General features: G+C 44.4%; 2 protein-coding genes across 2 annotated transcripts in view; both read left to right on the top strand.

Annotated features, from left to right (window-relative positions):
• CFAP61 (cilia and flagella associated protein 61) overlaps positions 1 to 16,718 on the top strand; it is a 676,218-nt gene extending 659,500 nt beyond the window's left edge. Inside the window, exon 27 of the mRNA XM_030196227.1 lies at positions 16,198 to 16,718. Coding sequence (XP_030052087.1) covers positions 16,198 to 16,398 — 201 coding nt within the window. The 3' untranslated portion in view covers positions 16,399 to 16,718. The remainder of the gene's footprint in view (positions 1 to 16,197) is intronic.
• Positions 16,719 to 22,289: 5,571 nt separating this feature from the next.
• Positions 22,290 to 24,730, top strand: INSM1 (INSM transcriptional repressor 1). Its single transcript, XM_030194703.1, has one exon. The coding sequence runs from the start codon at positions 22,315 to 22,317 to the stop codon at positions 23,683 to 23,685; it is 1,371 nt and encodes a 456-aa protein (XP_030050563.1). The 5' UTR covers positions 22,290 to 22,314; the 3' UTR covers positions 23,686 to 24,730.
• Positions 24,731 to 25,548: the final 818 nt, after the last annotated feature.

Raw genomic sequence — 25,548 nt, 5'->3', positions numbered from 1 at the left:
CATGATTCTGATTGCTCCTTTTTGGCCGTGTCAGATCTGGTTCCCTCTTCTTCTGGAGTTGTCCTCCGAAGAACCGTGGAGATTGGAGTGTTTTCCGACCCTCATCAGACAGGACGAAGGGGCGCTTCTGCATCCCAACCTCCAGTCTCTGGCTCTCACGGCCTGGATGTTGAGAGCGTAGACTTTGCCTCTTTGGGTCTGTCAGAGGGTGTCTCCCGCATCTTGCTTGCTTCCAGGAAAGATTCCACTAAGAGGAGTTACTTCTTTCTATGGAGGAGGTTTGCCGTCTGGTGTGACAGCAAGGCCCTAGATCCTCGCTTTTGTCCTACACAGACCCTGCTTGAATACCTTCTGCACTTGTCTGAGTCTGGTCTCAAGACCAACTCTGTAAGGGTTCACCTTAGCGCAATCAGTGCATACCATTACCGTGTGGAAGGCAAGCCGATCTCAGGACAGCCTTTAGTTGTTCGCTTCATGAGAGGTTTGCTTTTGTCAAAGCCCCCCGTCAAACCTCCTACAGTGTCATGGGATCTCAATCTCGTTCTCACCCAGCTGATGAAACCTCCTTTTGAGCCACTGAACTCCTGCCATCTGAAGTACTTGAACTGGAAGGTCATTTTCTTGGTGGCAGTTACTTCAGCTCGTAGAGTCAGTGAGCTTCAGGCCCTGGTAGCCCATGCCCCTTACACCAAATTTCATCATAACAGAGTAGCCCTCCGCACTCACCCTAAGTTCTTGCCAAAGGTTGTGTCGGAGTTCCATCTGAACCAGTCAATTGTCTTGCCAACATTCTTTCCCCGTCCTCATTCCTGCCCTGCTGAACGTCAGCTGCACACATTGGACTGCAAGAGAGCATTGGCCTTCTATCTGGAGCGGACACAGCCCAACAGGCAGTCCACCCAATTGTTTGTTTCTTTTGATCCCAATAGGAGGGGAGTGGCTGTGGGGAAACGCACCATATCCAATTGGCTAGCAGATTGCATTTCCTTCACTTACGCCCAGGCTGGGCTGGCTCTTGAGGGTCATGTCACGGCTCATAATGTTAGAGCCATGGCAGCGTCGGTAGCCCACTTGAAGTCAGCCACTATTGAAGAGATTTGCAAAGCTGCGACGTGGTCATCTGTCCACACATTCACATCTCATTACTGCCTGCAGCAGGATACCCAACGCGACAGTTGGTTCGGGCAGTCAGTGCTTCAGAATCTGTTCGGGGTTTAGGATCCAACTCGACCCCCCTAGGCCCATGTTTTATTCTGTTCCAGGCTACACTCTCAGTTAGTTGGAAAAATTGTTAGGTCAATCTCAGTTATGTCCTCGCCGTTGCGAGGCCCAATTGACCATGTTTGTTGTTTTGAGTGAGCCGGGGGCTAGGGATACCCCATCAGTGAGAACAAGCAGCCTGCTTGTCCTCGGAGAAAGCGAATGCTACATACCTGTAGAAGGTATTCTCCGAGGACAGCAGGCTGATTGTTCTCACAAACCCGCCCGCCTCCCCTTTGGAGTTGTGTCTTCCCTTGTTTTGTCTTGCTACATATGGGACTGACGAACACGAGCCGGTTCGGGCGGGAAGACGGCCGCGCATGCGCGGTGCGCATGGGCGCGCGAGGACTAGCAAAGGCCTTTGCTAGTGAAGTTTCTGATTGGAGGGGCTGCCGTGGACGTCACCCATCAGTGAGAACAATCAGCCTGCTGTCCTCGGAGAATACCTTCTACAGGTATGTAGCATTCGCTTTATTGGACACTGAATAGCAGTATTTTAAAGGATGAGGGAGTTCTTCAAGACTAGATGTCACTCGTAAGAGAATATTTGGAAAATAGTTTGGATTCAGGACCTGCACTGGGAGTAGTATGTGATCCCTTGGCACTTAACTAGAAATGTTTTAATTAAATTGTCATCCTAATGTAAAAAGGTACAAGAGGTAGATAAAGCACAATGTCAAACCAAAATAAAAGACCTGTAGGCTTTGCATAAGCATACAAGTTTGCTGAGGGTGTTTAGGAAGTTTCTAGTCACCAGACTACAATTGGAGAGTATCCTTACTGAAGAGATTAGTTATCTGTGTGACCGCTTGAAACTTGCCTGCTATGAGTATAATAACAAAGCTTCCAGACTGTTAGCATGCAAATTGCACCAGACACAGGCGGAGTGCTATGTTGGAAACATGAAAGAAACAGATAGCCAGTGGCTCACTGATTCTTCCATAATTCAGAACCAGTTTCAACAGCTTTACAAAAATCTGTATAGTTGTGATGCTAGGATCAGATATGCTGATATGAATCCTTATCATGCTTCGATTGCCTAGCTTGTGCTTACACCTGAACAATGGAATGCATTGGATAAACTGGTCACATTCAAGGAAGTGGCCACAGGCTTGAAAGGCTTCACAGGGAAATTTTATCAGGCCTTTTGGAAGGAGTTGTCCCTGTTGTTTGTGGATATTATCAACTCTGTCTGAGCAGGGGAGCTCTTGCTTACAACAATGCTAGAGACTTGGATAGTAATCATTCCAAAGGAGGGGAAGAATAGGGTGAATTGTTAGCCCTACCACCCTTTCTCAATCTTAAATGATGATGCAACAAATGTGGCTAAAGTTGTGGCTGCTGAGGTGCCTCTTGGACTTGTCCATCCAGATCAGGTTGGTTTTGTACTTCACTGGCAGGTATCTGACAACATTTGCAGAGTAGTCAACCTCTTGCATGTGGCCCAGGCAAGAATTGAACTGAGTTGCCTTCTCTATATTGATGCCAAAAAAGAGATTTATGGACTGAATTTTGGCTAAAATGAGGCTTGGAGAGGGTTTTTGAACTATGTTTGAACCTTGTTTACCAGGCCTGTATTTGGGTTAATGGAGGCCACGCTTCCTTTTTTCAACTTGTCAGAAACATGCACCAGGCATGTTCTTTATCACCCCTCCTGTTCAATGTGGTTATGGAACTGTTGGCAGTGGCGATTTGAGCAAATCCTGATATTAGTTGGCTTGTAGTGTGGGGGTGGTGTGGGTTTGGGAATATAAAGTCATATTATTTGCTGATGATGTCTTGCTAACTATTACTAGGTCCTTCACCATGTTCCCAAACTTGAGGTTTAAGATCAATTTGACCAAGTCAGATGGTTTTAGTGTCAATGTGAGCATAGACCTTTGCAATGTTCTACGCACTCCTTTTCCCTTTTGTTGTGTTAAATCTGAGATTAAATACCTTGAAGACTGGTTAACCTTTCAATATGGAAACATGTTCAAAACTAACTATCCTCCATTAATTAAAGAGATATGCAGTGATCTTGAGAGGTGGAATATATTATCACTTGAGTGGTTCAGCAGAATTGCTGCAGTTGGGATAAATATTTTTCCATGTTTATTATATTTATGTCAGGGTCTTCCAATTTGGATTCCTAGGGCATTCCTAGACAGTCTCCAGGCAATAGTCCTTCTGTTTTTTCTGGAATCATAAACGATAACGGTTGCCTTGGAATGTACGTTTTCAGGACAGAAAGCTGGGAGGGCTTGGTGTTCTCAATTTGCATCTTTATTATAAGGCTGCACAGGTCAAGAGTGTGATTAAATGGTTTCAGAATGCCAGCCAAGTTTTGGGTGGCATTTGAGCAGGCTATGGTGGTAAAATGGATCTTTTATGTCTTATGTAATTACTGCCTCAATTGCGCCCTGCCATTGGGTCGGGTGGCCCCATAGTTCTCCATACTATGAGAATCTTGGATACTATAGACTCGGAGCCCAGCTAAGTATATCCCTATAGTAGGTGAAAATCCACTTTTCCCACCAGATCATGGAACCAGTGTCTTTAGGGAATAGGCTAGTCTGGTGTCAAAATTTGGGGCCAATTGTTTGAAAACGGCAAACTAGTATCGTTCCAATGGTTGACTCATACTTATCTCATACCAGAGACTTATGTTTACACTTATACGCAGTTCTTATATCTTTTGACATATTGGAGTATTAAAAGCAAATTGATTAGCGATAACATTTTCTGAGAAAATATTTGTTAAGATTTTCAGACTACCAGGAAACTCATTTCTGGAATCTGTAGATATCTTTACAACATAGCCCCTAAGGTGCTTGCTCACAGGGGGAGCATTGGGAAAAGGAATTGGGAGTGGGCTATGAAATACAGGAATGGCAGCAAATGGAAAGTGCTTTGGTGAAACTTGGGACAGCAGTCAATATACAGGAGAGTAGTGTTAAAGTTTTATACCACTGGTACTTGACTTTAGTGTAGCTATGCCATTGTTTCCCTTCTGCCTCACCCCTCTGTTGGAGAGGGTGTGGGCGGAGGGGAGCTATGGGGCACATTTTGTGGACAGGTCCTAAGACTCAGATGTACTGCAGAGGAGGATTTGGGGGGGACACCGGTGCCGGAAAGAATATTTGAAGCGGGGGAGTCGGAGAAACTAAACAAATTCTCTGTAACCTTGGAGGATGTAATGGGTCAGTTCAGCAAGCTGAAGAGTAGTAAATCACCGGGACCTGATGGTATTCATCCCAGAGTATTAATAGAACTAAAAAATGAACTTGCGGAGCTACTGTTAGAAATATGCAATCTGTCCCTAAAATCGAGTGTAATACCGGAAGACTGGAGGGTAGCCAATGTTACTCCAATTTTTAAGAAAGGTTCCAGAGGAGATCCGGGAAATTATAGACCGGTGAGTCTGACGTCGGTGCCGGGCAAGATGGTGGAGGCTATTATTAAGAATAAAATTGCAGAGCATATACAAAAACATGGACTGATGAGACAAAGTCAGCACGGATTTAGTGAAGGGAAGTCTTGCCTCACCAATCTAATGCATTTTTTTGAGGGGGTAAGCAAACATGTGGACAATGGGGAGCCGGTTGATATTGTATATCTGGATTTTCAGAAGGCGTTTGACAAAGTGCCGCACGAAAGACTCCTGAAGAAATTGCAGAGTCATGGAATCGGAGGTAGGGTATTATTATGGATTAAGAACTGGTTGAAAGATAGGAAGCAGAGAGTAGGATTGCGTGGCCAGTATTCTCAGTGGAGGAGGGTAGTTAGTGGGGTCCCGCAGGGGTCTGTGCTGGGTCCGTTGCTTTTTAATGTATTTATAAATGACCTAGAGATGGGAATAACTAGTGAGGTAATTAAATTCGCCGATGACACAAAATTATTCAGGGTCGTCAAGTCGCAGGAGGAATGTGAACGATTACAGGAGGACCTTGCGAGACTGGGAGAATGGGCGTGCAAGTGGCAGATGAAGTTCAATGTTGACAAGTGCAAAGTGATGCATGTGGGTAAGAGGAACCCGAATTATAGCTACGTCTTGCAAGGTTCCGCGTTAGGAGTTACGGATCAAGAAAGGGATCTGGGTGTCGTCGTCGATGATACGCTGAAACCTTCTGCTCAGTGTGCTGCTGCAGCTAGGAAAGCGAATAGAATGTTGGGTGTTATTAAGAAGGGTATGGAGTCCAGGTGTGCGGATGTTATAATGCCGTTGTATCGCTCCATGGTGCGACCGCACCTGGAGTATTGTGTTCAGTACTGGTCTCCGTATCTCAAAAAAGATATAGTAGAATTGGAAAAGGTACAGCGAAGGGCGACGAAAATGATAGTGGGGATGGGACGACTTTCCTATGAAGAGAGGCTGAGAAGGCTAGGGCTTTTCAGCTTGGAGAAGAGACGGCTGAGGGGAGATATGATAGAAGTGTATAAAATAATGAGTGGAATGGATCGGGTGGATGTGAAGCGACTGTTCACGCTATCCAAAAATACTAGGACTAGAGGGCATGAGTTGAAGCTACAGTGTGGTAAATTTAAAACGAATCGGAGAAAATTTTTCTTCACCCAACGTGTAATTAGACTCTGGAATTCATTGCCGGAGAACGTGGTACGGGCGGTTAGCTTGACGGAGTTTAAAAAGGGGTTAGATAGATTCCTAAAGGACAAGTCCATAGACCGCTATTAAATGGACTGGAAAAATTCCTCATTTTTAGGTATAACTTGTCTGGAATGTTTTTACGTTTGGGGAGCGTGCCAGGTGCCCTTGACCTGGATTGGCCACTGTCGGTGACAGGATGCTGGGCTAGATGGACCTTTGGTCTTTCCCAGTATGGCACTACTTATGTACTTATGTACTTATGTAGGTATTCTTTATACAATTCAGTAGTGGACAGGGTGGACTGTACCTTGGAATCTGACTACTTTCTTGTTAAACAGGAGGGTGTCGATCTTGACTATTCTTCAGAACACTTTGCTTAATCACTGCTTTAGTGCAGCAAAGTTGGTGCTTGCGAGTCATTGGAAATGTGATCAAGTACCTGCAAGTGACAAGTGGATGGTCAAATTATGGTACCTTTTTGATATGGAAAAGCTATTAGCTGAACAGGGGAAGAATGTTCAAAAGTGGGAGAAGATTTGGAAACCCCTGATCTCTTTACAGCTTCCTAGAGGTACTTCTTGAAAGGATCCTATGATATGTGAACTCTGATTGGGACATTTTGGGTTGTAAGGGCCTGGGGGGAAGGGGTTAATGGTTGGAAGTCTGATGGATAAATAATAAAAAATAATAATGGATGTAGGGAGGGATTACAAAAAGTGGATTAAAACTTGTTCATACTGGGAGAAGATCTCCTGTGGTTGGTGTAGTGATGCATTACTATTTTGTTCTGGTATTACAAGTGATTTGTTTACAATCGGGTTTTGCTATCGTAATGCCTTTATGATTTTGGTCTCTTCAATAAAGTTCTTCCACATATTAAAAAAAAAAGAATTTTGGAGATGTCAGGCCACAGTGTTTTCCTGTCAGCCAGAGGGTCCAGAGGCCAGTCTTTTTCCAGAGAGTGGGGTCAGTTTTGTTTGAGCAGGAGGGGAGATTTGGCTCCCTACTCAACAGAAGAGTCTCAGCCCTTTCATAGAGCTTGAAGGACAAGGGATGGGATAGGATTCTCTTTCTCCTCTGCCTGCAAAGATCCCCAGTGAAGTGTGGTGTGCCATTTCCATGGAGCTGCAGGTGGGAAGCCATCTGTTTCACAAGAAGTGGGCCCTCTCTTTCTCTGACCATTGGGTCCCAGAGGTAGTCTAGGAGGACTAGAGTTTGCAGAGCCCATTTGTGATGCCTTTATGGTGTTGTTCTGTAGTTCAACCCTCAAAAGAAGGGCTATCAATTAGCTGCTGCAGTGATTGCTCCATGAGAAGCCATCAAACCAGTTCCCTTCCATAAAACAGGGCAAGGTGTGCCATTTCATTTATTTTGTAGATCCCAAAAGAGGAAGGATATTCTATCCTATCTTGGAGCTGAAAGCAATCAGTGCCTCCTTTTGGGTCCTGCACTTTCACAAGGAGACTCTGTGGTTAGTGATTTCATCAGTCAGGCCTAGAGAGTTTTTGACATTCCTGGACTTGTTCAAGTTTTATTTCACATTGCCATCAGGATTGGGTGTAAGTACTTCCTGAGGTTCCATGTGCTAGGCTGGCACTTTCACTTCAGGGCACTTTCCTATTGTCTTGTAACTGCTCCAAGGACCTTCTCCAAGGTCATGGTAGTGGTGGTGGTATGCCTTCACAAGGAGGATTTTCAATTTCATCCTTACTTGGACGATTGGCTTATCTGTGCTGACTTGGAGGTGAATTCCTGGGCAGGCATATCCAGAATGATTGGTCTGCTGGAATTATGCCAAGAGCCACCTAGTTTTCTCACAGGTCCTTGAGTATCTGAGGACCTATTTCGATACCAAGGTATGGAAGTCTTTCTCACTTATGAGATACAGGACAAACGTGTTGCATGGAGAAGAGTGTTTTGTGCATGGTTGACCCCAAAAGCCGGGGACTATTTGCAGCTTCTAGGCTCCATGGTGACTATGCTGTAGATGACAGTGCACATGAGATCCATGGTTTCCCAAATGCCAGCAGTTCAAGATCCAAATTCCACTGTCAGCAGCATTCAGGGGTCAGTTGGCATGGTGAGGCATTTCATTTCATCTGCTCAGGGGTGTTCCTTTGGACCTACAGACTGCACCAGGCATGCAGCAATGGTGAAGAAGATTATCTGACTATGCAGCTGGGTAAAAATTAATCTTTTGGCAATCTCAGCAGTGCATATCTCAGGAGAGGAGAATATCAAGGTTGATTTTCTCAGTAAGCAGCTTCTGAACCCAGGAAGATGGAAGCTGAGCCCTCAGTCCTCCTGTTGATGATGGAATATTGGGGGACTCCAATCTTCAATCCAATGGCATCTCATCAGAATGCCAAGTCTCCCCTCTTCTTTAATTGCAGGAGAGAGAAAGGAACAGCTCAGATTGATGCACTATTGCAACCCTGGCTGTGGAAGAAATTGTCCAGGTGCTTCAGAGCTGTTAGTGAGGTCTCCATTGTAATTGTCCTGGTCCAGGGGCTGATTCTCATGGAAAACCTGAATACCTTTTGACTTATAACTTTGCCTTTGAGAGTGTTTGATTGAAGCATAAGGGCTACTTAGCATTCATCATGTTCTAAAGGCCCACAAATGCTCTATGTCATTGATGTATGTTCAAGTCTGGCACCTGTTTGACCACTGGTGTGCACTGCGCAGGCTGTTAGCCTGGTGGGAAGATTTGCCTTCAATCCTGGCCTTCTGTAAGGTTGCCTTAATCAGGGGTTCAATGTCAGCTCTTTCAAAGTGTAGGTGGCAGCCCTTTCTTGTTTCAAAGTAAAGGTGAAAGGTATTTCATTGGCAATCCAGGCAGATATCACCATTGGTCTGACCCAGTATGGCTACTCTTATGTTCTAGTTCAGCCAGCTGCATCTCAGAGTTGCAGGTCCTATTGTGCAGGGATCCCTACTTGTCTTTTTCTTTTTTTTTTTTTGGCAGACTCTGTGTCTTTCTGCATGGTACCTTCCTTCTTGCTAAAAATGGTTTCCCTCTTTCACCTGAATCAAGTTGATCATTCAGAGAGCCCCGATCTGCCTTGAAAGAGGTCATGAATTCCTTTAGGAAGTCTGCTAGGCCCTTTTTGTTAGTTAGTGGGCTGCACAACAGGAAAGCAGTATCAAAGTCCTGCTTGGCGCAGTAAATTAGGGCTGTGATTGAGTTGGCATACACAGTGCATTTTTCTAGCAAAAAAATGCAAGGCATTCTTCAGAGGTGCAATGATCATTGAGGGACCTGCCCCACAATAGCCAGGCCCCTTGCAACAGAAACTATGAAAATGCAGAATTGGTGTTAAGAATCTGGGCTTTTCATTAATACTTAGGGATCATGGGTCAGTTTTAGTAGGTAATGGAAAAGGTGCTGGTACTCAGTACCCCCGAGTACCCTCTAAAAAACAAAAAAAAAACTCCAGTCATACATTCTCAACTGGAAGGTGGTGACAGAGGGTTTCAGGAGACCTCTTGGGTGAAGGCTTGAGATGTAGATTCAGAGGATATTTATAGAGTGGTGACATGGTCCTCATTGCATTCGTTTGTTAAACACTACAAAATCGATGTCTGGGCCAGAGATGATAGTGTCTTTGGCAAGGCAGTACTGGAGAGAATCTTGTCTTCCTCTTGCCCTGAGGGATAGAGCTTAGGTACATCCCATCAGTCTGGATTAATCTATCACAGGGTTGTCCAACTTTGGTCCTCAAGGGTCCAGTCGGGTATTCAGGATTTTCCCAATGAATATGCATGAGATCTATTTTCATGCACTGCCTCCATTGTATGCAAATAGATCTCATGCATATTAATTGGGGAAATCCTGAAAACCCGACCTGGCAAGGGCCGAGATTGGACACCCCTGGTCTAGCAGGATCAAAAAGGTGACATTTGTGCTTACCTAATGATTTCCTTTCCTTGGTGCCTGCTAAGCCAGTCCAGTTGCTACCATGGAAGACAGCAGCATATGAGAAATCTCTCATAGCATCTGCCTCGCACTCAGGTATATCTAAAGGATTTACAGTTCTGTTGCAGATGGTTTCTTTGTAGGGTCCTATATTTATTTTTCTGTGTGTATCAGCGTTGGCATTAGCATGCCAACAAGTTTCAGCTTGGACTACTCCTTACGCTGGTGATGTCACTGGAAAGTTCAGCTTCTCTGGCTCCATGTGCTAATAGGATGGCATAACCCATCAACTTGGGGGGGGGGGGGGGGGTCTAGCAGGAAACAAGGAAAGGAAATTAGCAGGTAAGAACAAATTTCAACTTAAAAATGACTACAAGCACATACAGAAAAATGTGGCTTCTCCTTAAGCTGCACTGAAAATTCAATTATTTACACAATTTTATTGAAATAAATATTAACACTTGGGCCCTATTTAGTAAACATTTTCCCCATTGACATGAAGTAGTAGAAAACATTTAGAGGATAATATTCAGCCTGTGGTAGTAAGTGACCTGTAAGTCATTTCCAGCTATGGGTTGACCTAACCCCAGATATTCAATGCCAGGGCATGCACAGCTCTTGGCACTGAATATCTGGGTATGTCAGCTAACCCAGAAGTTAACCGGGCACTGGCCATTATTCAGACCAGTGCTCAGTTAGCTTGACCAGTGCCCGATTAATTTTCAGGTCAGCCGACATACCTGAATATTGAATACCAGAGCATGTGCATCTCTTGGCAATGAATATCCGGGTATCTCAGCTGAGCCAGAAATTAATAGGGCACTAGCCGATATTCAGACCAGTGCCGGGTTAACACGGCACATAAACTTAGGACAGCTATTTTGCTGTCCTAAATTTATGTACTTAGCTGGTTAGCAGATTGAATATTTCTGCTAACCACTTAAGTTGCCGCTCTGCTCTAACTCCTCTCCTGACCCGTCCTTAACCTAGCCAGTTAGGGGATGTCCGGTTAGCAGTGATATTCAGCAGCATTACTCAGTTAAATGTCACTGAATATTGACATCTGGCCACTCAGAAGGGTTTAACCAAACAGGAGCCTCTCCTGCCCAGTTAAAACCTTTTGAATATTGACCCTATTAGTAAATAGTCCCTAAGCGTTTAATAGAAATATTCCATCAGGATCTGAACATTACTCCTTTTGTGGTTCAAAATATTTTCCAATAGTTATTATAACAACATTGAAAAAACTAATGTATCAAGACTTTCAAAAAATATGTCAGAAAATGAATATTTTCAATGTAATACTCCAAATGTGCTTTTCAGGGCTTGATGAATATGCCAGCCCTATTTGGTTAATAATGTCTTGACCACACGTGGCACATTCTTAATTGCCAATTGAAATACATCATTAGTCTAAACAGTATAGCTCTTAGCACTAATTAAGGTATTTGGACTTTTAGAAGTGTGAAATAAAATTCACATGTCACCATATCCAAACTATTTTTTTTCTTCACAGTAATGCCTGTCTGGGTACTTTGGCATGATTAAGCATGATTAATGCACCCTCTGTTTCTGTTTCTTAAATATGTTTTCTTCATCTCCTGTGCATGGAATTGGTGTGTGATCACACAGCAGTGCTCACTGCATATTTCACTAGAGTCAGCCAGCATATGTGCGCTATGCTTGAGATTACTGAAGAAAAACTTAAACGAGATACAGTGTTAGCTTTAAAAAAGGAATCCAAAAATCTCTGGCAGCTGGTGCAGCAGCAGAGATATTGAGATTCAAGGAACAGAACTGCTCCATCTTGTTGAGCCTGATATTCATCAGCTACAACCAAAACCTTTGGTCTCCTACGAGAGCTCCAGGATAGACCAGCAAAAGTTAGAAAAATCAATGGCACAGTTTATGACATTTTGCCATGATTTTGTGGCAAATTTGTATGCTTTTAAATGCATTTTTATATACAAGATTTCCTTATTATTAGAAACCCTTCCAGTTTTTCCTTTTCTCTTCCCCCACGCCCTACTTCAAACATTCTTCCCAAGTGACTTGCCCTGCTGGATTTGAGGAAGCCTTGCCAGCCTGATGGTTGAAGGGTGCCCACTCCAATGTGCATACTTGCCACCACTCATTCCTTAACAGCAGTAGCTGTGTTCTCCCTCTCTTCCTACGCCTGAGTGTGCTACCTCCACAGCACACTCAGGTGCAACTAACCCTAAGGAATGAAGGGCCTGATCCCAAATCGCCAGTACCCCAGAGCTACGTGCTGTGGCCTAAGCAACAGGATTGATCTCTAAGGTCTATCCAGTTTGTTTTGGACCCAGTAGTTTCCATCTTTTTTCCTTTGTATTTTTAGCTTATTCAGAACTAATGCCATGGGCCTTCATTTACTACTACCTGGAGATTTCCCCCCTATTTTTGTGTCTCCCTGCCCCCCACCCCAAACCATGCCTAGTCAGGTCACTGCAGTGACAGTCCTAGGTGTCACTTTGAAACAATGAGCACAAGGCTCTCCTTCCCCACCAAAGGAGGTGCTGTAGTGTTCCCAGCCCCAGTCCACATAAGGAGCAGAAGATGTATCCATCTTTTTAAAATATCCCTTTATGTTTAAATCTGTTTATTGACTTAACATACAGAATAAAATGCTTTCATCACCTTTCAGTCAATAACAGCACATCAATAACAGAACTAGTACAACAGACAACTGTCGGTGTTTCTTCCGACGTCAAATAGTTTTCGGTTTTCTCCCCAGACAACCCCCCCCTCCCCTTCCCTCCCCACCCCTTTCAAGAAACATTTATACAGACTGTATTACAACATGGGGTACAGACAAATATAAACTTACATGTGAATAATTAAGAATACATACCCTGTACCCCCTGAATATCACCTTTTATCACTTAAAACTGTAACATGCCCAACCTACCCCCCCCCCCCCCCCCATTAAGACAAACTTCCCTGACAGGTACTTCACCCTACAAGCCCCCAAACCTTATCTTCCCAATCTACCCTCCCTCCCCCTCCCCCCGAACCACAAAGGATAAATAAGACGAAGTTGAGAAAGGAAAAAAAAAAAACTTCAAAGGCGATTCAAAATGAAGCTGCAAGCTTTGGCCGACAGAGATTGAATATACTGCTCCCAAATCCTCAAAAACGCTTTCCGTCTTCTAGGGGAGCATCCCACCATCCTACGTTCCTGCATCATCAGCTCATGTATGCGGTTCCTCCAGTGCCAATAGTCTGGCGGTTCCTCCTGCATTCACGCCTCCATAATAAGCTTCTTCCCTATAATTCCCGCCTTTCGAATGAACTGCCGAGCCCCCCCACCCTTATGCTGCCCAAAGACTTCGTATCTATCAAGCAGAAATCCCTCTGGGGAAGAGAGAACCCTTCCCTGTAACACTGATTCCAAATACTTGATTATGTCCCCCCAATAACGTCTTATTTTTGGGCACTCCCAGAGCGAGTGAAACCATGTACTCTCTCCCATAAAATATCCCTTTAAAATACAATATTTTTTCCAGTCTGCTGTGTTGGTCTGAACCATTGCTTCCTTTTTCCAGTTGTTTTTTTTTTTTCATTTTTTTCTAATTATATATTGCCTTTCATTCATTTCTCTCTACTATTTACTTTGTTTCCTTTTTCATTTACTCCACTCACAACAACCTATTTCTCCCCCTATAAAAGTAGCCTCTTTTCCAGTCTTCTGCTGTTTCAGTCTGTTTTTCTCCTTTCCATCCAAACCACTGTTCAATCCTCTCACACTTCCTATCTCTCTTTCTTTCCCTCGTTCCACCTCAGCTTTCCTCCAGTCTTTCCTCTTCTCCTTCCCCTCAGTCTTTAACCCATCACATCTGTCATTTCCATCCCTCTGCTCCTCATCTGCACCTCCTTCCCCCAATCTCTTATGTTCTCTTTGTAATGTGTCACTCTTCTTACCCACCCGCCATCATTCTCTTCCCAGTCTATTCCATCCCTTTCCAGACTGTTGTTTTGCCCTTCCTCCTCATCTTTCATCTTCACATTTCATCATTCCATTATCCCATCTCTGCTCACTGCTTCATTTCCTTTTCTTTCACCCCTCCAACTCTTCCCAATCCTCTGTCCCTAACCCCTTCCCCACTCTCACACTTTTATACTGCCCCCTTTTTTTCAAACTCACATCTCTTTCTGCCCCCTTCCCCACACTCATTCCCAGACCTTAACTCCTTTGCCACCATCATTCCTTCATAATCTTCCCTTCAACACACTAACCCTCTTTCACGTCTTCTACCCCAATTTGATCTCCTCATTCTGCTCTCATTCCCCCCAAATTATGCAGTGTCACATTTCTCTCCCCCTAGAATGGTGCATCCTAAAGCCACCAGATGATGCCACCTTGCACCGTTTCCTTTCACTCACACACCACCATCCTGCACTGCCACTTCTCTCCCAACCCTGGCACTTCTGAAGCCACTGCTGCCAACTGGAGATCTGCAGTGCCAACTGGAGCAAATACTGCTGGTGTTTATGGTAGAGGTTTGATAACAGGTGAGGGCATGATTTCACAAGGATGAAGCCAGTCTCCACCCACTTCACCCAAGGAAGTTTTAATTCTCCCCAATTCAACTGCCACCATCTTGGAACACCCAAAACAATTAAATTAATAGGATAACAAGCACCACCTACTGGCTTCAGCCCACATAATGGGCCAGATAGGCTCATGCCCTCTCCTGTTATCAAACCTCCTTGGTTTACAGTAACCGGCAACAGTTGTAGCAAGTGGAGAGAATGGGAAAATTGATAGGTAGCAACCTGCAGAGAGTGTGGGCAGGGTCGAACTGCATTCTTTCTGCAGGTAGAGTAAGTGTACAGTTGCAGACAGTTCTTGGAGGCTGCAACTCAAAGTGCAGTGTAGAAAGAATAGCAACAGAGCAGCTGATTTCACTCCATTATGTGGGAAAGGGCAAATTATGTACAAAAGAGCAAATTATGCTGCAGTTGATGCTGCCTCAAATTACTGGAAAACCAGGGCACTGGCTACAGCTGAATCTCTGGGTTATGGTGTAACACACCATAGTGACTGATGCTGGTATAAAGCAATGTCAAACACTGTGATGTGCTATGATCCTAAAACCTTTTTACAGTTTAATTCAAGAATTAAACAAACAGTTAAAACCATAAAAGAAATTTAATAATAAATTGATTACGATTATGCTGAGAGAGTGAAAATGAGCTTTTAGAGATCGTCAAATTTCCATTTTAATACTTTCAATTACATCTATCAGAGGAAAGGGAAATGTTGGTCTTCAGTTCCTCAGACTGTGGGGCTGCGAATGTGGCAACCCGGGTAGAAGGGTTCACACAAGCCACTGTATCTGCAGCTCAGCCAAACAGCTGTACTGAAAATAGCACCTTGAGGAATTTCACCAGGATTTTTGGGTGGCAGGAGGTTGTTGCAGTTCATCATCTATACAAGGAAATGCTGAAAGTAATTTCACTTTGGCTTCCTACTGAGAATCAAATGCTATAAAATGGGGAAATAAACATACTTATCCTGATAAAGTTTGGGATGTCACATGCAAGAAAATTGGAGGATTTGGCAATGATTCTGCCCCCAATCTTCCTCTGTTTTTGTGCTAATGAGAGACGAGAGCCAGATCAGTCTAAAACTAGTGACGCTCAAGTCCAATAAATAAATAGTGTTTGACCTTGTGAATATTTAAATAATGTTCTGTTTATGTTTTTCTATGAACTATATTAATGCAAAAATAATTTTAAAAAATAGAATCAAATAAAATGTGAAGGCCATTAAGACAGTGAGTTAAACTTGTACCATAAACATTTGGAAATAAATTGTGATGCTGCATTGGTCTTGCTTTATGTTCTGTCACTGCTGTTCTGTCCTCGAATGTGGCCATGCGTTAAATAAAGGGGGAGATCCAGGCTGGCTCCCTCCTCCCTGCTGGCTTTTGCCACCAAGCATCTTTACTCCTGCTGGGAAGCTGCCGGGACCAGCTGCCTCTCTATCTGATGCCGCTGCCATCCTGTGGGAATGGCTAAGGTAATGCTCAGTTGGCTGCCTCCCCAGAGATCAAACTTATCATCTTTCCAAAGCAGCTAAGCTTTGTTCGCCTGGAGCCTGAAATTGGAAGTCTCTCCCTGATCTGGAGTCTTCCCAGTGTGTAATACAATATATGCACTTGCTAGCTTTACCACAGCTGTGCTAACTGATGCTTTATTTAAATATTGTTGCCTTCCAGGCAGATTCATACAGCCAAATGTGGAAAGAATGCCCTCCCCCAGTCACTCATTTAGGGTTGTGGTAGACATCACTAGCAAATTAGAGTCCTTATGTAATATGCTGTAACTTGAGACTTGTTGGGCATTGTTTTATGAAGCTGCAATTATGCATTCCAGCTCTTACTTATATTTCCACTTTTTGTAGCTGGCTGACCAGCCCTCCGTGGAGGCATTAACTCGACAGGTAGTGGATAGGGAAGTCAGTTTTGCCGAGCACCCCAAGACATATTTGAAAAGATACTTTGAAGAAAACGGCTATGGAAAACCGGTGGAGCGCAGCGTCCTGAATTATCTGAATTACAACAGTTATCATCTGCCTATGTTCGCACGACCTGGAATGATTTAGGTTTTACTTCAGTCTTGGTCTTTTTGTTTATGTTTCTGAAAAATGTTGATATACCGCTTTGCTTCAAGAGATGTCAACAGCGGTCTGATAATTGTGATTGCTTTTTCTCTCAACGCAGAAACTTGCCTATAAAACACTTACTGAAAGTTATATTAAATTGTTTTACATTTAATAAGCCTAGTTAGGGTTGCATCATCTCAATGTTTCGGTAGGGGGCGCATCAATTTTTATTGTCATTTTTGTAGGAAACAAATGCTTAGTAACCACAAATGAAACGCAGTCTTTTACCTGGAGAACTGTCCTTTTTTTATTGAATAAAATTAAACGGTGAACATTTACAGTTGTATGTTTATTTTGTCAAGTTCATTTCGTATCCCCACCAATATTACTTAGAAAAGCTAGTTACGTGGCTTACTATTTATAAAAAGCTATGTTTTGGCTTTCTAATGTTACAGAGGCCGACTTTCACCAAAACCTACTTACTAGGATATCACATCCACGCACCAGACTTTTTCCCCCCAGATTTGAATTCTTGAGACTTGACACACCGCTTTATTATACTTTCCCACTTTGCTTTTTTTTTTTGTTTTAATAATGGCCTTTTAATTTAATTATTTGATGGGCATGGTATAAAGGTATGAGGAAGTTTCAGCTGGTGGGGATGCAGAATGCCTTTCTTTTGTCAGCGAATGCAGAGCGGCAGGATGAATCCTGCTGAGAACACCAAGACCAATAGTATTACTGCTGTTCAATATTTCCTTGAAGAGGCCACAGAAACTCTTCAAACAAATTCTACCACCTGGTGTATGTCATTTCGGGAGTTTAAAGCAGCTCTTGGACAGTAGTACCTGTCTGGCACCGCCAAGCTCCAGGCAGCTGCAGAAACGCCTTGTCCCAGTTTCTCTCTCTTTTTTAATGAAAGATAATAGTTAGCATCCAACATAAAGTGATCCTAATATAACACTTAAGCGTGTCATTAACGATTTGCTTCCCTCCTCTGAACATACGTCTAAAAATACTTGAGGTCGTCGACTTCCTGTTCTGCATTGCGTGCGTATTATTGCCCAACCAGTTCTGCATCTCCTGTACAGAGGAAGATGGACAAACGTGGCTGCCGACCTTCGTGGCACATTGCCTTCGCCTGCGTGTTCTTAGCCAAAATGAAGAGAGAGAGGGGGGGGGGGGGGGAGAGAGAGAAAGTGGCCATGTATGGGGAGCTGTTGATTGTTTCCTGGTTGCCTAAGAACAGAAGGGCTGATAAGGTCTGGAGAAAGTGTACATTGCTCGTGGGGGGGAGGAGTAACCTGCAGCTGTATGCTAATCGAACCAAATCTCCTGCCTCCCCTATTAAACAGGGAGCCAAGGAAGGACATCTTGTTGAACAAATACTATGCTCTGGGACCAGACAAATAAAATATCACACACACAAGCGACCAACAAAAAGCTAAGGTAGCAGCAACGCTGCACTGATTCACAGTTGCTCTTTTACCCAGTTACATAGTATTAGTAATTATATTCCGGGGAGACAGAGCCGAGAGGATGCCTTAACAAGCTCGGCTACCGTAGGTTGTTTACTCCTGTTTTATTTTGAGGGCCGTTTTGAAGGAGCAAAAAGCAAGGTCTGGCCGATTGTTATTGACCAACTGTGGAAGGCTTTTTCTGCCCTTCTGTCCCTGCAGTCACTTAATTTACACTTGGCTGCCTCTCTCTTGTTTCTAGGCTCTCTACAGAAAAGATGGGCAGTTCTTTAGCTTTCGGGGGGGGGGGGGGGGGGGGAAATGACCCCAAACTTTGTTTTGACCTAGGTGGGAAAATAAAAGAATTTTATGCGGGATGTTTCCTGATGAATGCAGTTTCCAAAGTAAGAGCGAACAGTGGCTTCGGGGAAATCTTCTTGTGGCAAGGGTATGTAGGCTAACAAAAGGGCCGGGCTCTCATGTTAAATCCAGGAGCTGAATAATGGAGCAGAGACATTGCCATAGGAACACTTGAAACTTAACAAATACAAAATACTTCAGGGCTTTTTCTCTCTCTCTTGTGCATTGCTGAATGGCCCTCTTTTTCCCCCCTTCCTCTCCTTCTTTTCTATTCCCCTGTGTAGTATTCTTTTTGTGGATGTAATTATTTAAACGGGAGATCCATAGCAGCTTTATGCTAATGTCCTGAACAAAGAGAAGGGGGTCTGGAGAGGGGGTAAGGTGAATAGAAGGCGCAGGGGAGGGGGCTGCAAGCTTCGCGTGTCTCTCGCGTGCCCTTCAGACAGACACAACAATCACTAATTCCTCCAAATACAATGCCCTCCGCCGGGGTCAAACTCGCCAAAAAAAAAAAAAAAAACCAGCTCCTTGGCAATCTTTTATATGACAATTGGACTTATAAACCTGATGAACCCCTGGCGGCAATATTCCTTTTTTGCAGATCGGAGAGCGAGAAGAAATGTCGCCGTCACATTGCTAGAGATTGTCATAGCAGAAATCGAGAAAAGCTTCAGAAAAAAGACAGATGCAGTGTTGAAGTAGTTATGAATGTACGTTCGGGTTTGCTCCCCAAAATATCCGCCTAATAAGCGGCGCACAGAACGGTCATTTGCGCTGTGCCACCGATAATTTCAATATGGAAGGAGTTTGGTAGCAAAATCCTAATATAACTCGGAAACCAGCGAGCTCTGGAGTCAACTGAAAAATAAAGCCCTCAACAAAAATCTGTTGAAATATGTTCAGTTTTCTGGATTCACGTTCCTGAAGTCCTTTTAAAAATCATGCAACCCAAGAGTCCTTCCCGATCCAAGCAATGTTGTTTTTTTCGTTACAGACTAGAGAAAGGAACAAAGGTCGTAATAGTTTGAATCTCTGAAAACTGCTTTTATGCCTTCTGTTTAGAACAGAAAAAAAATTAACTACTGGGAATATTTTTGTACCATTTGCTAAATTCCATCTCCCCCCCCCCCACCCCACACACGTTAATAGTAATAAAATGTTTATGCATGCTCTATCCTAAACCCACTGTTTGTTGAATATATAAAAACATAATGTGATGCTCTTAGAAATGTGGGTTCTTATTTCCCAAAGGGATTCGTCTCTTCTCCACCTGTGACAAACCGCTCCAAAAGAAGCAATGTCCTGCGAGCCTGGATTAGCTAAGCATTGAACGCAAATCCGAAGCGTTCATTTTGCCTTGATTTTGAAAAGTCAATGAAAAGCGAAACTCTTAGAATACAGTAAAATATGAAACAAAGTTGAGCTGCATTTGTTGCTTTAGAAAATACAGCTGAGTTAACGTTTTTGGCAATAAACTTCCCCCAAATCTGTTTCTGCTAAAATATACTCTAAAATATAGTTGCAAAACTTAAGCCACACTTTTTCATTAGCCCTGCAGCAGGTAGACCGAAGGGTGCAACGCTGAATTTTTGCGCTTCAGGGTTGGTTTGTTTTTGATTGTTTGTGTTTCTTTTAATATTTTGTTTTCGGTTGTGAAATTAATTAACAATGTTCATGGCTTTCAAATTACTATTTTCTTTGTCATGCACGTCCCGAAGGCAGGTTTTCGGTTAAACCTTGTAGTGAAAGTGGGAAACAACAGCAGAAGAAAAAGAAGCAGCTCTTTTGAATGAACTAGTTCAAATAGATTTAATTGCCAGCACCAGCTTCCAGTCTGACAAGCCAAAAACACATTGCCCTTCCACCGATATTGTCACACACCTGGGTTTTTAATTCTAAGGAAAATCAATAGAAACTATGGCACCGTTAAAATATTGGGCATGAAAAAAATAAGGAGCACAGAAGTAACGTATATCAGGGGATTAACACTAAAATTGCTGGTAAATAGCATTAGTGGTGTTTAGGATTTGCCAGTGTTGGTGAAGGAGGAAAGCTGTACTGATTGAGAGCAACGGAGAGTGACAGAAGAACCATCCTTTACTTGCAAATCTGGAACTTCCCTTTAATTATTAAACGGAGCCGCTCTCGCCTATTCCCTCCACTGACTACTTTATACGGACAAATATTGGGGAAAGAGCACTAGTGTACCTATACGAACGCATATACTGTATACGTTGTAGCTGCTGGATAAAGAAAAGTCGTGCTGAAACTAAGGATATTCAAAGACGAGACGGGAGGAAAAGCCTCCCGAAAGCAAATGCCTTCACTGTACCTTATAAGGTCCAACATAACAGACTAGCTCGCTTATAAAGTTCAAAATCAATTCTTGTAGGCAAAGTGTGAATACATATCGGTGAGCTGGTCTTTACAATCTGGCGTCTGCAGATTCTGGGTAACAGGTAGTGCTGAAGAGTTCTCCTACCTCCCATTAGTTGCTGTGGGTTGGGAGAAAGGGATGGGGGGGGGGGGGGTGATGGCGGTAGAAAGAAGTGAACCTGTCCTGAATCCTTTGGGCTTGATAGACGCACAGGGCTCTGTAGATTTTTGGTTCCTTTTGATGATTCTCCCTCCACCCTCCCCGCCAACCCAGTATGCTACTAGTGCAGCTGAATAGGGAGCCATGTGGGGTCCCCTCCCCTTCCCTCCAGCACGCGTCTCTTTCCAAAGCAGATTGGCCTTCAAAAGAGAGAGGTTAATTTCCTTCACAAAGGTGAAAGGGGCAAGGCTGGGAGCAGAATGTGCAGCCACTGACAGGCCCGTTATTTATTTATGTATGTTAATGTTTACTTGATTACATCTCCAGACTCAGCTTCTGACGTTAAACTACAGATACAAAGACTCGCTTAGCAAGTGAGAGCCTTCATTTATTGAAAGAAAGAAGAAAAGAAAAATGTGTTGCATTGCACATGCATAGCCCAAAATTGCTTTTTTTGTATTATTTTCTTCAATGTTCGACTCTATTTCCAAAGCTTGAATTACGAGGGCCCGAACCACACTCTCCCTTTTCTGACCAGAAAACAATAACCCAAGCTATATCACATGAAAAGGAACTTTTTACAAGTTTTATTTCCACCCAGCAACCTGCTGTCTACGGTATAAAATCTTCTTCCAGCAATGATATCCTGCATCATTTTCCCTCTGCGTGTATTCGATTTTACACAATGAACCATTTTAATCTTCACTTGCTAACTATATGGGATCAATGCAGTGATTTCCAGATCTTGATTACAACGGTATTCACAGCTAGCTCGGATGCATCAGACCGTAATGTCATTTTCTTTCTTTTTCTTGAGGTTGCACAGTCACCCTGTGCCCTCCTGGCAGGCTTTGGCCCCGTCTCCTTTGTTGCGCTGCTGCTGCTGGACGGGGCGGCTGAGGATCTCCCCCTCCCTTGTTCCTCATTGTAATGCTGATGACGGGCATTTCCACCCCAGCAGCTCCCCCGACCCCCACGCGCGCACCCGCCCGGGGCAACGGCACAAAGGGTCCGGCACGTGCGGCTGCCTCCGGAGAAGCAGCGAAGCGTGTGGGGGGCGTGGCCCGGCGTGTGCCTTGGCTATGGAGAGGCAGCCGAGCGTGAAGGGGGCGGGGCCTGGCGTGTGCCTCAGCGCCCCGGGCAGAGAGGGAGAGGGGGTCGCTCAGAGCAGGGCCAGTGAGTAAGAAGCGAGGCGTGCTGATAACATAATACTGCGGCTCCCTCCCCCTCAACCCCCACAGGTACATCTGCTCCTTTTCCCCACCTACTGAGCGCCCTTTCCCCTCTCGCCCCTCCCCTTCTTTTCTGGAGTCCAACTCCCCCCCCCCCCCTCTCCTCTGCAGAACACACACATGGGCTCGAGAGACGAAGCCGATGGAATCTCATTGGCTGCGGATATGACAGAGGGCGGGACCAGCAGGGCGCTCGTCACTTAAAATGCGTGCAGCCATACCAAAGGACCAGAGAGTGAAAGAAGCAGCGTTAGGGGGGCCGGTAGTGGCTGCAATAGCAAAACACGAAGACGGGCATCACGCTGCGTAGACGTCCTTTCCACCGTCCAAGATGCCCAGGGGGTTTTTGGTGAAAAGGAGCAAGAAATCAACGCCGATTTCGTACCGGGTTCGCTGCGAGGAGGATGAGGAAGAGCGCTTGGCGCTGTTTGCCACCATCTCTGACAGCCCGGAGCGCGGGGGCGTCAGCGCCCATCTGGTGCCCCCGGTCCGCGATCCTCGGCCTCCGGTCCAGTTCGGCAACCCCGAATCGGTGTACCAAGCGCTGTACAGCCCAACCAGGCCCGTCAGCAAGGAGCACGACAAGACCTTTTTCGACAGCCGCAGCTTCAACCTGGGCTCGCCCGTGTCTGCCGAGTCCTTTCCTACTCCTGCCGTGCTCAGCACCATCGACCACCTGCTCTTCCCCCCGGCGGCCGAGCTCAAGATCGGCGCTCAGAGCAGCAGCGGCGGCGGCAACAACCAACAGCATCCCTCGGCTCAGCATCAAGCCACAAGCGCTGCCGCTTCCACCCTTAGGAACCCAGGCAAGAGACCCCCGATCGAGGCCGAGCGCAAGCCAGCCAAGCCCCCGGCCGCCAAGAAAACCAAAGCCATCCGCAAACTGAACTTCGAGGACGAGGTCACCACCTCGCCGGTGCTGGGGCTGAAGATCAAGGAGGGGCCGGTGGATCCGCCCAAGCCCAGGCCCTTGGCCTCCGGGGGCAACAGCAGCAAACCCTTGGGCGAGTTCATTTGCCAGCTGTGCAAGGAGGAATACGCCGACCCCTTCTCCCTGGCACAGCATAAGTGCTCGCGGATAGTGCGCGTGGAATACCGCTGCCCCGAATGCGACAAGGTGTTCAGCTGCCCGGCCAACTTGGCATCGCATCGGCGTTGGCACAAGCCCCGGCCTCTGTCCTCCCCGGCGAAGATCGAGGACCCAAAGGAGCCCCCTGGCAGCGACCGGGATACCCCGAGCCCCGGGATGTCTGAATCGGGCTCCGAAGATGGGCTCTATGAGTGCCAACACTGCAGCAAGAAGTTCAGGCGCCAAGCTTACCTTCGGAAGCATCTTCTGGCTCACCAGACTCTGCAGAACAATATGAAAGAAGACTTGGCCCTCTACCCGGCCTTCCCCAGGGCGGAGCAGGGCACAGAGAAGACAAAAGAAAGTAGGCAGGAGGACAGCAAGAGCCCCGGCCCTTTAAACATGAGCTCATCCGAGTGCCACCTGTGCCCAGTCTGCGGTGAGACCTTTCCCAGTAAGACCAGTCAGGAGCGTCACCTGCGCCTGCTCCACTCCTCCCAGGTCTTCCCCTGTAAGTACTGCCCGGCCACTTTCTACAGCTCTCCCGGGCTCACCCGGCACATCAACAAATGTCATCCGTCAGAAAACCGACAGGTTATCCTCCTGCAGATGCCAGTTCGCCCTGCCTGCTAATTCCACCACAAGAAATGAAACTCTCAAACCCAGAACCAATCCACCTAAGAGCTGTGCCTTTGCTTGACAGAACCATTGTGAAACTATTTTGTGCTGAGAGAGGGATTATTGTGTTGTTCAAAACAGAACTGCTGATGAAATCTGATGCGTTAATTTCTTCTCCATGTGTATTACAGTAATGTTTTTAAATTTAATCAAAGTTTGACCTGTTCGCCTGCGGGGTATTGGTTTACTTATATCAAGCAAACTGTACACGTTTCTTTGTTCGTATCATTTGTAGTTCGAGATGTGTCTTCAGATCACTAAAAAGTTAACAGTTTTGACCGGTGTGTTATTAAGGTCTTCAGAAACTGTTTTTTGTTCATCGCTTTCTCTTCGTCTCTCTGTGTGTGTATATAGCCTACGGGTTGTTGTTTTTCAAGTCACTATTGAAAAGAAATCATGTCTTTGCACTTCACAGGCTATAAACTGAATTATAATACACGATTAGCTTTATTATGGCTTGTGAACTGCTGGATTCTGGCTTTACATTTTTCTGCGAACAAATCAAACAGCTTATAAAAAAAGAAATGTCTTTAGAATAGCCACAAATGCCTTCAATTTGTTGTCTTTTAAATCTTCAGAATATGCTGTAGAAACTGCCTTAACATTACCTGTAAATTTGTTTTAATGTTGTTTAAAAATGTAGAGGTCGATCCATGGGTTTTACTGTCTAAATGTATATGTTGATTTGAATAATTATCTTATTTATTTATTTATATTAAGATTAATCTATTATTTTAATTGAAGAAATTGTTTTCATGTTCTTGTCCTGTCATGACACTTCACTGTGTATTTTAGAGGTCGAGCATTTTCTAAAGTAAACTGGTTAAGAAAAAAAAGGTTTTAACTTTTATACGTTTCTGAATGAATTCCATATTCTTTCCCTTTCCTCTGCTATAAGAGGGCATACAGCTTTGTGAAACTGAGAGCTCTTTTACATGAATCTCTTTTCTACACACATTATTTTCTTAAATGTTAGATATTTATAGAATGCTTCAATAGAACTGTTTCCACTGTGTAACTATTTACTATTCAAATAAAATATTTTCAAATTCAAATCCACACTCGCTATTTTTGTCTGACCTTTCCCAGTGGAGCTCATTCTTCAGTAGCCATAAAAATACCCCCGCTATATTAAAAAAAAAAAAAGGGGGGGGGGTTTAAATTGAGATTTAAAAAATCTGCTCCGTTAGGAGTTCTTATGAAATATTATAGATGCAGTTTAAAGTCAACCAAGCAGGATGTCTCACATTTGCCTGGGGATCATTTTTCCGTTTGAAACAGCTCAAATGAGTACAACCTACAGGTGTTCCTAGCTGTACTTCGTGATCTACCATTGAAAGGAGATGATACAGGGTAACCGCTGCAAACAACTCCATTTTTAAACCTCGTTTCGACTTCTCCAGTTTCTTTAATTTGAGGTGGGAGGGGGGTAGGTTGGAATGTTTCAAAATGCGAAGGTAGCTTTCTACAGAAGTGAATAAAAATTATCAATGTAGCTTTCAGCTGTCACAGGAGCAGCATTTGCGCCTCAGTAATTCGGCTACCGTCTGTTTTTTTTCCTCCCACCTAACTTGTGATATTCGGGGGGGGGGGGGGGCGGGGAAGGGGTGTTCTGTCATCAACGACCCCATTCCAAAGGGCCAGAGAATAAAGTTCAAGAGTGGTTTGAGTTTTGGGCTAAATTAAATATAATATTACTACCAACATATTGATCAGAGTTGCAAGTCAGCAGCTATCATACGTCTGAATTTTTTAAATTTTAATTTCCAGTATAATGGCTGAAAGGAAATCATGCATTGGGTATGTTAACAGAAATCA

The sequence above is a fragment of the Microcaecilia unicolor genome, chromosome 3 (genome assembly GCF_901765095.1).
Source record: "Microcaecilia unicolor chromosome 3, aMicUni1.1, whole genome shotgun sequence".
Taxonomy (NCBI): Eukaryota; Metazoa; Chordata; class Amphibia; order Gymnophiona; family Siphonopidae; genus Microcaecilia; species Microcaecilia unicolor.
This window is presented reverse-complemented; position numbering and strand designations above follow the sequence as displayed.

Coding starts and splice junctions, on each gene's coding strand:
- INSM1 (XM_030194703.1), top strand. CDS start 22,315: ATGCCCAGGGGGTTTTTGGTGAAAAGGAGCAAGAAATCAACGCCGATT.